Source organism: Diachasma alloeum, unplaced genomic scaffold (genome assembly GCF_001412515.2).
Source record: "Diachasma alloeum isolate Michigan unplaced genomic scaffold, Dall2.0 Dall_scaffold_00889, whole genome shotgun sequence".
NCBI classification, from domain to species: Eukaryota; Metazoa; Arthropoda; class Insecta; order Hymenoptera; family Braconidae; genus Diachasma; species Diachasma alloeum.
Genome location: NW_021681010.1, coordinates 145,788 through 159,290, shown reverse-complemented (window position 1 = coordinate 159,290; position 13,503 = coordinate 145,788). Strand labels below are relative to the sequence as shown.

At 35.7% G+C, this 13,503-nt stretch overlaps 1 protein-coding gene across 1 annotated transcript; it reads left to right on the top strand.

The window, feature by feature from the left end:
* Positions 1-5,878: 5,878 nt before the first annotated feature.
* On the top strand, positions 5,879-7,458 carry LOC107045214 (probable chitinase 10). The gene has a single exon (XM_015267391.2). It carries the CDS (start codon positions 5,879-5,881, stop codon positions 7,388-7,390), a length of 1,512 nt encoding a protein of 503 aa, XP_015122877.2. The 3' UTR covers positions 7,391-7,458.
* The last annotated feature ends 6,045 nt before the right edge of the window (positions 7,459-13,503 follow it).

Here is a 13,503-nt window from a genome sequence, read left to right as displayed (position 1 = left end):
CAATTCAACCCCTTTTCTTTGATTCAAATCATCAATGGCAGTGCATTTTCAACAAAAAATGGAAAATGACGAACTTTCGAGCGACGGCAGTGGCCGTGTGGTTAGAGTGTGGGGTTGGTATATCGGGGACCCAGGTTCAATTCCCTGTTGGGTGGGCCAAAATTTGCGACACTCTAAATCTCACGGTTTTACTATTAAGGGAGTCGACACTCGATTGTTTTACTATGGAGAGTCTCGCAAGATTTTTCCTGCAAAATCGATACCGGAGCTGTGAGGGATGGGGAGAGAAATCATGGAAATCTGAGAGAGACGGGAAATTTTTTCCGAAAACTTTCGAATGCTCTTAGAATAATTTCTAAAATTCGATTATTAATCAAATGAAAGAATGATGCAATCTATTTGATCTTTAAATTTCGATGAAATGTTATCAGAACAATTTTATTTGTACATAATTGAATGAATTTTAAATACCACATGTGAGAAAACCCATCAGGCAGCTCACTCTCAAGAAAATATATGAAAATCTAGAAATTTTTAAAAATTATCACAAAAATCAGATCAACCGAAATAGGTGTTGTCATCATCTTTTAACTGTGACATAATAGGATTGAAACGAACGTTTTAAGCTATGATTGACTTCATTTGGAGTATAATCTTTGAAGATATCTCGGGAGTTCTGATTTTCAAAAAATACAAAATTTTTTCAAACTTTCAGATAAATCAAAAGAATGATTATGACTATCACCTTCATCTTCGAACCCACAAGGACACACAAACAAATTTTTTTGAGCCATCATTCAATGAATTTAAAACATTTTTTTTTTACTTATCGTGTTACAGCCGATTTTTGAAAAAATTAAAAAATTAAAAAAATGAATTAATTAATTCAATTTTGATTAACGGCGATGGATAGGGCTCAACAATATCTACATAAAAAAAAATAGTATATTGTGCATCAAGGGCGGAAAGTCATGTTTTCCCGCCCGAGGTGCACATGCTATTTTTCGTCCCGGCGGGCGCAAAGTTACATTTCCCTCCCACTTCGCGGGAGGGAACTCTGACTTTGCGCCTACGCCGAGACGGAAAATCGCGTTCTAACCACGGGAAGTAAAATAAAGGACCCTCAGCCGCGTGCTTACCAACCTCGCCTTCGGCTCGGCTGGTAATTGCACTGGCGGCTGAGGATCCTTTATTTTCCCTCCCTAGGTTAGAAATATACTATTTCAACACGCCTGCAAAGGAAATTTCGTATTTTGCTCTTTGATGAGCGGGAGCAAAGTACGAACTTTCCGTGCAGGTGTGTGAAAAAAGATTGAATTCCATCGATTCATTAGCGAGAAATGAAAGAAAAAGTTTGAAAAAATTTGTTACATACATACACACATACGTACGGACGACGTCTAAAAATTGTATTTTCGGACTTTCTGGATCATAATAAAGTCGATATAACACAAAAAATCGAACTTTTTTTTGAACGATTACAATGCTTCCATTCGGAAGCAAAAATTGTCTGGTAGAATTGGGCTCAGATGACTCAGCATTATCCGAAACGTGGAGATTTTATATTTACTGGGAAAGTGTTTATACGACCTTTTGGCCTGAATTTTCCAAATTTTTCAAATTCCTTGTAAAAAAGTAAAAAATTTGATTCCGAAAAGATAAGCTCAGATGACTCAGAATCATCTGAAACGTGGAGATTTCATATCCTCTGGGAAAGTGTTTATACGACCTTTTGGCAAAAATTTTCGTGAAAACCAAAAAAAAAATGTGTATACGACCTTGTGGCACAACTCACGCGAATTATCCACTTTAGGGGATAGTGAATCTGCACGGTTCAGATGGAATTGGGAAATTTGAAATTGGGCCAAAAAGGAAAAAATAGTATCTTATGTCATAAGGCGATAAAAGCATTATCTACCGAATGTGAGTTTATAATCCGAGCCGAAGACGAGGACATACGATATTTCCGCGTCTCGCGGATGCCGTGTGACAGACGATATTTTATGTGGTTGGGCCCGAAAACCGTAATCTAATCGAGCGAAGCGAAAAGTAATCTTTAGTTTACAGTAATCGTAAAAAAAAGTAATTCACTTCTAACTGTAATAGAAATCTCTCTATATAATAAAAAAATATACGCCGAAAATTCAGGGGACGCTTCTCCTCCCCTCCGCCGCTTCCTCCTCCCCCGGCCCCTTCCTCCTCTCACCGCCCCACTCCCTTTACCGTTCGACCCCTCATCGCCCCTGAAAGAGAGGAGCCTGCAGATCCACCTTCCCTACGAGGCCTAAATATGAGGCTTATATATGAGGCCTATATATGAGGCTTATATATGAACCAACTTTTATGAGGCAATCTTTTGCACGAAGGGGAGTAGTGTTACGTATCCCCCTTTGAACCCCTTTAAATTGTAACCAGTCTGAAGGATGTCACATAAACCCAACTTGAAACGATTCTTCAAGAAATCCATTTCAAATGTTCCTGGATAGATCTCCAAAATTAATAAACCACCGCAACCATTTTATTAATTTGTGTTATGTGTTTCATTATTTCACTGAATATAACAATAGCCTGCCTGTTAGATATAGAATAAAAATAAGACTGGACTTTAAGTGACTATACTTAACTGAAAAACTGTTATCAATAAAATATTTCTTAGAAGGGGGGAGCGAGCCCAGCGAGCGGAGGAAAACGAAAGTATATGAAGGCTCCTACATATGAGGCACTATAAAATAAAAAAATACCCACAAAATCTATGGGGTTATATGAGGGTCATATGTTGGTTGGAGCCTTTCTCTGTATCGCGGAAACTAACAGCTGCATTTTAACCACACCAAAGAACAAAAAATAGTATCCAATAGTTTGTGACGACACGGGTCGCCTACCCGTAATTGATTTTTTGTTTATAAAATTTGTTTATTTCCATTTTTAAATGAAAAATGAGACCTTCTTCTAAGGCAAAATTATTAAAAATTCGCCTCTAGGAGACTTCTCTCATCCATGAGAATCGGGAAAGGAAACACTCCAACCCTTTCCCAATTCTAATACCATTTGCCCTGTAAAAATTCTTCTTTTATCTTTGTTGAGGTCTCAAAACCTCCAACCATCATTTCACTTGTAAATATTCCATATTTTTCTCTCATGAAATTATATTTTCTTCATTTTTGTATCTAAAAGTGTGTTTTTCTTTGTGTATGAGTAGAAGTTAATTACAAGGTGGGAGTATTATCCTCCCTCCCCCTCGTAACAATAGGGTCTACTCTAAAACCTGAGCTACCAGCTATTGAATTTCATCAAAATTGTTAAAACATCGAAATTGAGAGTCGTCTCCTAGCCAGAGCGAGATGTAGTCGGAAAATTGTATTGTCTGCCAGATTGGCATTTATTTTATTTATTTTGAGTTTAAAAAATTATTATTTTTTATTATGGAGGTTGCTGTCTATCCTGGAGCAGGTGATTTCTCACCAATCGACAGGTGGGCAGAGCCGAAGTGTTATTAAATTTGAGTGAAGTTGTAAAATTGTAGCCTTTGTCTTGGCTATTCTTGAGAAAGGGTCCAAGATGGCGTCTTTTCTAATTTTTCATTATATTTTCGTGAGTTGAGGTTGTTGTGATCAACTCCTCTGATTAATTCATTCACTTTTGTTATCGTCAAATAAATTTTTGGTTAAATTTCCGAATTAATTATATTTTGATGTGAGACATTGATTTTTGATGGATTATCGATCCATTATTCTCGTAAATTTATCATTTTTGTCGTTGAGGAAGCTCTAAAACCTCCAATCATAATTTTCTTGTAAATTTCTTCATATTTAGCTTTTTTGGAATTATATTGTTGTTGATTTTTCATAAAATTGGTACTCTCATTGTGTGGGTGTGGAAGGTAAAATTTCAGTTCCAGTTATTAGGAGGCCACATAAAGTTAAAGTTTTAATTTTTTTTCTTTTTTACTAGATATATTCTTTTTCTTTTATATATATATTACATAATCATCCCTAAAAATGAAAAAGAACGCAAAACGCGAAAGCGAAACGAAGAAGAAGATGAAGAGAATTATGACGATTCCGAATAGATTATTCAGCAATTAAATTCTGATGGTGAAAAACTTTGTTGATACCATTTATTTTTCCTATTATTATTGAGATAAAAATTAATGAAATTGAGAAACGGTAAGATTTTACTACTCTGGCACCCACGGAAAGCAATACGCGCTCTATTCTAGAATTAGAAATTGAAATGTATTTGGCACTGGATGTCGAAAAATTCCTCACTACGGACGGTTTATGTGAATTTGATACAATTATCTAAAAGAAATAACAATTGATTGCTCAATACAATGATTGCAAATCAATACAATGGAAACTCCTGATTACTGATTGTTGTTTAATATTGATGTTAGTCTTAATGGATCGGGTCAACACTATCAGTCGTATCGATTTCGGGAGTATTACACATAACAGGGCCGTTCCTATCTGGCGATAAGCTTAGGCTCAGGTTATTATAAAAGAGGTAGTTTGCTTGCCGAGGTAGTTTCAATCTGTATATTGATATTCGATCGTAGTTACCAAATTTTTTTGATGAGAACATTCTCCAAGACCATAATCATGAATCGTAAGTACATTCAATCAAGAATCGGAAATATTCTATTTTTAATTCAGGCAAACGAGTAATCTTGCTTCGAGGATATTAATATACTTATAATGGAAGTATAGTTCTTTGGTGAATGCAGCATTATAGTCTTGATTCAAGAATATTATTCCTGACTATGCAGGACGTCCTTAAACGCGATAGCCAAATTTAGGGGGTGAATGTAGGGATAATTTTAGGTTGAAAAAGTCTTTTGGGATTTTTTCAACAGTTGAACTACTATTCAAAAAGGGAAACTACACAAGTAGGGAATGGATGCTTCTACTAACGAAAAAGTAGTCTATATGCAATTTCCGGATATATTGATGCCCTCTCCTACAGGCATTATGGTTCTCCCTTGTATACAGCAATTTGTTTACTTCCGAATGGAAGCTTTGCATTTGTTGGATTTTGGCATATTCTAATTGTGCTCGGAAATTATGTAGAATGCAATGAAACATCAAGAAATGATGTTTTTACCGCATGTCGGCACGTATGTGTGTGATAATTTTGGTTTTGCGTTATTTATTTTGAGAAAATATGGCATGAAATTGGTGAAATTCGTCGCACATCCAAAATTCACACACAGTTTTCAAGGAAAATTTTTTTTTTTAATTTTTTAAGTCCATCTTCATAAATTCTAGTAAAAAAATCTCAACCGAATTAGTAATATGGAAAACGAACATCCATTGTATTTGTTCGGTAAAAAATATTTTTTGAAAAACGCGTGGGGAAGTGGCACAGTCTTCAAGTCTATTGATTGCCTCGATTCAGGATTTTTGATATTCATGAACTGAGAATTACATATTTACGATTAGAAAATATTTCCTTCCATAAATCTTCTAAAGAGAGATGAAGCAGGGAATGGAAATAAATTTACTACAAAAATATTTTATCTCTCATCACTGAATTCATCTGGAGAAAGTCCAAATATTATAAATAAATAACTGAGGGCACCTTTGGGGGTGGCCTGATGTTGGGCACCTTTTATCGCATGTACAGGGGGAAAATTCAAGAGTCATTAAATTCCCATGTTTTTTGGTATCTTCCGTAGAGTTTACACAAGATTGGTGAAGGTGCCGTACTATCGAAACTGATAAACGTTTTGTGATAACTGCCAAAAACGGCGTATAATGTAGATGCCAATCTTAGTTTTGGGCACACAAGTGCTATTTAGATCTTTAAATCGATACTTTTGACTGATACCCTTTTTTTTCATGAAGGGCAGTGGGCCGTCGCCGCTTGTATAGCAGCAATGCTGTTTGCCTTGCATGCTGAGGAACTCGACGTGGAAATGTCAACTAAGTGCCCTGAAGTGGGTTCATGGTACAGCCTTGCGCATGAGTATGATTGCACAAAATACTATTCATGTGTTGGAGGACGAAAGATACCCCGTCAGTGTCCGTATAAAGATGCCGCAGGAAATCGTCTGTATTTCAATGAAAAAAAACAAGTGTGTGATTGGCCAGCCAATTCAGGCTGTATAAATAAAGACATTACAACACATAGAATGGCTTCAGACCCAGTTACCACGGAAGTGGAAGAAATTACCTCGCATCCAAACGTATCAAACTTATGCCCCCCTAATGGCTCGAAGAACGGAGAGTTTTACCGCCATGAATTAAGTTGTGAAAAATACTACATCTGCTTCGATACCAAATTAACCCTTCATAAATGTTCACGAGGTGAACACTTCAATCTACAACGTCACACATGTGATAAACCTGAAAACGTCAACTGTTCGATACCGCCAGTGACAATTGAGCCACCAGGTACCAGTTCTACTGAATCATCAGTACCAACTGAGTCTTCTCCTGAAACACCAGTTACCAGTCCTAGTGAATCATCATCAACTGAGCATCCTTCTTCGACATCGGCTACAGTTCCTACACAATCTCCATCAACTGAGCCTTCGTCTGAAACAACAAGCACCAGTCCTAGTGAATCATCAACTGAGCATCCTTCTTCGACCTCGGCCACCGATTCTACACAAACTCCATCAACTGAGTCTTCGTCCGACATACCGCATACCATTTCTGAATCGTCATCAACTGAGTCATCTCCTGGGACGCCAAGTATAAGTTCTGCTGAATCGTCAACATCAACTGAATCGGCTCCTGAGACACCTAATATCAGTCCTAGTGAATCATCATCAACTGAGAATCCTTTTTCGCCACCTGTTACCGATTCTACGGAAACTCCATCAGCAACTGAGTCTTCTACTGAAATACCGAATACCATTCCTACTGAATGTCCCAAAGAAGATTCTGATAAACCTGTTCAAATCCCTCATCGAAGGAATTGTTCTTTATATTACGAATGTGTCAAAGGAGAAAAAGTCCTAAAAGAGTGCGGAATTGGATTGCATTTTAATCCAATTTTGCAGGGGTGTGACTGGCCAACAATGGCGAAGTGTGTTCCAAAAATCAATGCATGTCCCGACCATGGAAAAATCGCGATTCCTCATGAAACCGACTGCTCTCGTTACTACGCATGTGATAATGGGAGGCAATTATTGGAAAGCTGTGTGGCAGGACTCGCATTCAGTCCAAACCTCAGTATCTGTGTTTGGGCAGAAGACATCGGCTGCACCGCTGTGGTGACAAGTGATGGTTTCGACGAATTAGTAAAATCATACGACCTTGCGTCACTTGAGCTTGAATTATATCAGCTTGATTCATATGATTTTAAATCTTACGATTCCTTGGATGAAAAATCAGAAGATGATCCCTGGAGATGCAACGGGGGTTGTCTCCAGGAAAATTAAGCTGACGTTCGGTTTCCCCACGAAAAACGCACCTAATTCTACAAATGTTCCAATGAAAAATATCTGCAATGATACCTCTAAAGCAGGCTGCAAGAAGTAGCAACCAACTTTGTGGAAATAAGTTCTTGCCTGCCTCCAACTTGATGGCTGGAGAAGTTTCTTCATTGTGAATTTTACATTCCTGCCACTTGTTCAATTCGGTGCAGTTATTGCTGCTACTTTATAAATATTTGATCAATAAATTGATTCGACCCATGTTTTATTCTTATTTAGAGATGTCATCATTCACAAGTTCAAATATTCGATTCGAGTGCGAGTTCATATCAACTTCTGGTCTATCTGATTGGTGCAATGGGATATGTTGGAAAAAATTGAAATTCCGATACCGTTCAATGTGATACAGGGGTAAAAATGATAGATTTTCGACTTTCATTGAAAATTCCATGAAATTTCAAATTTTTGAGCTGCAGGAAGACAAGAATTCAACCAGAACATGGAAATTCCGTACCAAATAATTTAAAAAAAACTTAGCTTAACAAATATATATATATTTCTGAACTTTCACTTAATTGAAAATTCAGAAATATATTCACTTGAATTGACTTATTTCTAGCACTTTTCATAGAATAGTTGAATTGAAACTTACAGTTTCCAATGATTTGGCTATAAAATTTTGAATTTTCCCTAACGAAACTCTTTGAAATTTCAGTGAAATTATAATGTGATGAAAATTTCCATGAAGTGTACCGTCAACTTTAGAAGAAACATTTTTTAACAGTGAAGTTCGTCGGTTCAAATGTAAGAGATCCAGAATTCGAAACTCGTTTAGGTAGAAAGGTGTGATGTGTTTATAAAATTATTCTCCAGTTTCTTATTTGTAACGATTTACATCATTTGTTCAAATATTCAATCCTGAGGAGTTCAAGAAGGTATCAATGTGTTCGAGAATATTTCTATTCAATTTCTTCAAGATGACTTTGATTTCATAAGGTAGGAGGAAGCGTTCACTTCGCATACCTGTTAAAAGTCTTTGACGGTGTTGCTCACCCCTGGGACAGTGCCAAAGCACATAATCGAGGTCTTCATCCGGATCACCACAATCGCAAGAGGAAAACTCAATGAAGCCAACTCTTTTCAAAGAGCTAGCGAGCTAGCGAAATTGGAATTCTACTCCGTGCAAGTTCACTGTGACGTTTGTACCAGGGTGTTCTGTTCCTAATATAATATCCGTTCAAGTATTCTGTACCAGTCTCCAAGCTCATTTCAAGAATTTTTTCTTCTGTGTTCTTGAATGATTCCCTCTTGAATCCCTCGGTAAAATCGGAGAAGGGAAGCACAACTTCAGCATCATGTGGACGAGTTATAGCCTCCCCTGCCAAACGATCTGCTTCCTCATTACCGTCAATGCCCATGTGAGATATGGGATCCAAGTAAACTTCAGTGATTCCGGTCTATTATTAAGCTCTATAAAACTCGAATTTTTCTTTGACATTGAGAATAGAGAGCTAAGATGAGTCTTAGAACTAAAACTAAAGAATGTTTCGCAACAATTAAAGCTCCCTTATATAATGATCAGTAAATGCAAGAATTGGTTTTCACACTAAAACAGGGTTCGGGAAAATTGTAATTTGAAATTACCATTACTCTATTACTCAGTCACTCAAGTATTTGAATGTGAAATTTTTTTATTAGTAGGAAAATGAATGACTCAACGCCCTTATTACAGATTACATAAGTAATCAATAACTGAATCGCTGTGAATATCCATTACGTTGTCATTGAGTAATCGTCATTAAAAATTCCAAATTATTTCAGTAATTGTTAATGAAAATATAGAATTGACCATTATTCTTTCGATCGGTATTTGATATTCAGCCATTTCACATTAGTTGCTCACTGTTAAAAAAATTTCACTGAAGTTTCCAGGCTTTAGTCTTGACATATGAAACAAGTGACGGTTTCATTGAAATTTCAGGGAATTTTACCGTTGAAAATTCATGGTTTTCGTGGAAAATTCATGGAAATTTTAAATTTCAGTTAAATTATTCCATAAAAATTAATGGAAATTAGGAAAATTCAAACAAAAATGTCCTTGAATTTTCAATTTTTTGAAATTTCAGAGCAATTTCTTATTGAATTATCATGTTTATATTGAAAATTCATGGAAATTTCGGTATTTTCATGGTTCTTCCACTGAAAAATCAGGAATTTCCTTGAATTCAGAACTGATCAGGTGAAAGTTTCATAGACTTTCTCCGTTAAATTGAATTTAGTGTCATTTTCTGGAAAATTCAGGTAAATTTTTTCAACATTGCTTGGCACGTCAAGTGAAATATGAATTTTTTACTTCTTTGGATAATCGGTAATTAAATTTTAATAATACATATTTACTTGAAAAATGAGTAATGATTATCAGACAATTTTCTATTACTCATTCAATCATCAACTCCAATCTGAAGTTATCCAATTCAGTCGTTAACCCTAGTTTGGTCACCTGACGGGAACTTGCGACTCTGGTCACCTCCACGGGGATTTCCCGCCGTGTTATTTAGGCTCCAGCGTTGCCGAATTCACTCTACACTGCCCGGGGGCATTTAATGAGTTTCCAACAACGTCGCGCAACGGGCAATTTCATTTAACATGGAAAAAAATTGTTCAACTATTGGAAATGATTTTTTTTCTTTCAGAATTTGGGATGTAATATTAAAAAAAACAATACTAAAATTTTCCAGATACTTTAATTGACGAATTAAAATTTTTTCGGATTTTTCCGGTCAACCAGTCGGTGACAAGACGAAAAAAACGACACGTTGCGGCAATTCCCTCGCATGGTGACTAATGTAGGGTTAATCAGTGTTACTGATTATTCTTCAATTGTTGATTGTTCAACGATTAATCAAAATGTTGATTTATTCAATTTCTCGAGTAATCATCAATGGAACCTATCAATTATGTAGTTACACAGTAGCCTGCCAAGCTAAAACGCAATTTCAGAATTCACTACAGACAAATCAAAAAACGATGGTGTAATATATGACAAGACTATAGGAATTTTTTCAGATTTTTTGCGATATTTTTAGACGTTGCCAAAACGATTCAAAAATCTTATGGGATTATGACCGTGAAGAGAGGAATAAAATCAAAATCCCTGATTTTATTGAGAAGATATTCATATTATTATTCTAAAATTCCAGCACGTGTTTCCAAACGACTGACGAATGAAGCAAATGTTTTATCACGGTCCTCGGGTCATTTTTCATTAAATTAAAAGGCCGAATTATCGCTCAAAACAGGGGTTTTTAGGCATGTCTCAATGCCTCACAACGTGTCGAATCCTTTCCGGATTCTCTCAAATGATTGTTCAACTATCTCTCCATCGTCTCGTGAAACAATGGATATTTTACCTTATACTCAATCAAAGAAACACGCAAAAGAAAATTCTGCAATTTTCGGAGGGTGACAAGTGCTTGGATTAGATAGTGCCATTATGAAGGCCATATACCTGAAATGGAGAAGGTCAGTCCGCTGGCTCGCCCTCCCCTCAAAAGGGACAGCCTTTTATTACCCTCAATATATTATAAACTGCATTTTTGTTACTAGAATAACATTTTTTATTATTTTGCGTGTTAAATAACAAAATTCACATGATGGTATCACCCGTATTCCAACGATAACAACAAAACTTGAATGGAGGAAATATCTTAATTTGAAGTGATGACTGGTCTTTACGTAATGCCCCCTTCTCGTGAGCACTAGAATAGTGATGGTGTTTTCTTCATGTTCTGCTTTTGCTTTCCAGGGTGAGTAATCCAAATTCCTCTGGATTCTTTATCCAATTAAGTTAAAATCACATTAAGTTAAAATCACAAAAGTTCCATTTTGAGAAAATTGTTTATAAGCCTACTAGTCGGGGGGGTATTTCAGTGTCCACTGACTGGGGCATTCAATGACTTTTACTCGTAGCTATATATTCACGAGGGTGCTCAGCGCCTTTTCAGCATAAAAATAGAAGGAAGAATTTTCTTTTCCTTAAAAACTTTGTTATTATTTAAAGTTTTGTTTACGTTAAATTTTTTTTTTCAATGTTAATAAATACTTTTTTAATTATAACTGCATTTGTTTTTTTTTATGACAGAATTCTGTTCAAATTGATTCTATCGATTCAAATAGATTGTTTCTTTGATTTCATAAAATTGTTTCTTCCAATTAAGTGAAACTTTGTGATACTAATAATACATAAATTAGAGAGGAAAACGGGGTGAACTAGACCATGGGGTGGAATGGACCGTTTTAATCGTAAAATTCATCTTCAGAAGACGAAAATCTACTCGGCATATTATTTGGAACGGTTTCATTGTGTTTTCAGAGGCCCAAACATCAAGCGGGTTTTTTTTTTAAAGATTAGATCCTCTGCAGTTCTCCCCCCTCCCCTTTGCCGTACCTGATTTATTTGATCCAAATAAACGTTCATTCTGAACGAACAAACCATTTATTTGATTCCAATAAACGATGTATTTGGAATGAATAAACAGTTCATTTAGATTTAATAAAAGATTTTTGAAATAAATATTTTATTTATTTCATGTACATAAATTCATTTAGTTGAAACAAGTAAATGAGTTTATTAATTTTTAATAAATATATTCTTGAGTCGAATTAAATTTTTTCAAATAATTACTTTTATTTGATTTAAATGAGTCATTTTTCTGGGTGTAGTCTCAAATAAAAACGTGAATGAGTAATTTTGTCGCATAAAAAAATGGATATAACATTTATCAACTATTCTGATGNAATATAACATTTATCAACTATTCTGATGGTTCAGAAATATTTTTCAGTGTCTCAGCTCAGGTAGTCTCGGGAATAAGTATAGGCAGACCTTCTATGTCCGAAGATGCTCACTCTTGGTACCTGGTGAAGGACTGTCATAAAGCCATAAAGCCATTTGACTTTTCACCAACCTCCTTAGTGGCAAATTGCCACTAGGTCAGATATTTTTGTAGAATTTTAAATCGTTTTGGCAACGTCTAAAAATATCGCAAAAAATCTGAAAAAATTCCTATAGTCTTGTCATATATTACGCCATCGTTTTTTGATTTGTCTGTAGTGAATTCTGAAATTGCGTTTTAGCTTGGCAGGCTAATGCACATACTATTTTATGTCACTACTATTCTTTTCAAAACGGTAGTCCGCAAACTTTGGAGGCTTCTATATTCACGAAAAAAAAACCACATGACTGTGGAGCCAATTTCATTCCTTAGATCGAATATTACAGTAAACTCGCGTTACAGTCGTACTCACGAGGAAATAGGGTAAGCCAATTCCGAGAATGAGACTCTCTTTCACTACCCCCACCACGCGCTTATGCCGGGCGAGATTTCTGAGAACTGGCATCCATAAAATACAAATACTAAGGTTTGAATTCATTCATTTGATTGAATTTAACGCTGTATTAAATTATTTTAATCATTATGTTAATATTTCAAGACGCATTCAATTATTTTTATAATCAACCCATTTCTTTTATCAAGTAACTTTTTTTCTTATCAAAGTGGTTTTGGTCTCTAGCGAATTCATAGATTTTGTCTTTGTTTTTTTTCACTTTCTCGATTTTAAGGGATGCACTCCCAACTAACTGAGATGTAATACAGATCATTTATGTTCTGTCCACTATTTAATTTTGCAAAACACTAATTTTGGTTGCAAGATTCAATTCAATTGTCTTTTTTTATTGTTGCTTTAATTTTCGTTTTTTCAACATTGTATTCATAATCTTGCTGTTGAAATCTTGCTGATAATTCACCTAATCCCAACAAAATGAGAACCTCTCTCCATGACAGTCGGGAAGGTACTGAATTTCATGATCGAAAATTCATATTTAGAGTATTTTATTTTTCGGCTTTCCTGGAATTGAGACAATGCTTCCTAGAAGATAACGCTGGAGAAAACAACAGTTCTGACGAGTGTGAGAATCACACGAGTACTGACCTTCACTTTTCCCAGTCCGGGGATTAGTATTGACCCTTCCCCGAACTGGCAACAGTGAAAATCACTACGGAAAAATATCGTTCGCGCCTAGTGCCATAGGGGTTTTTGACGCGAAAAATACTATA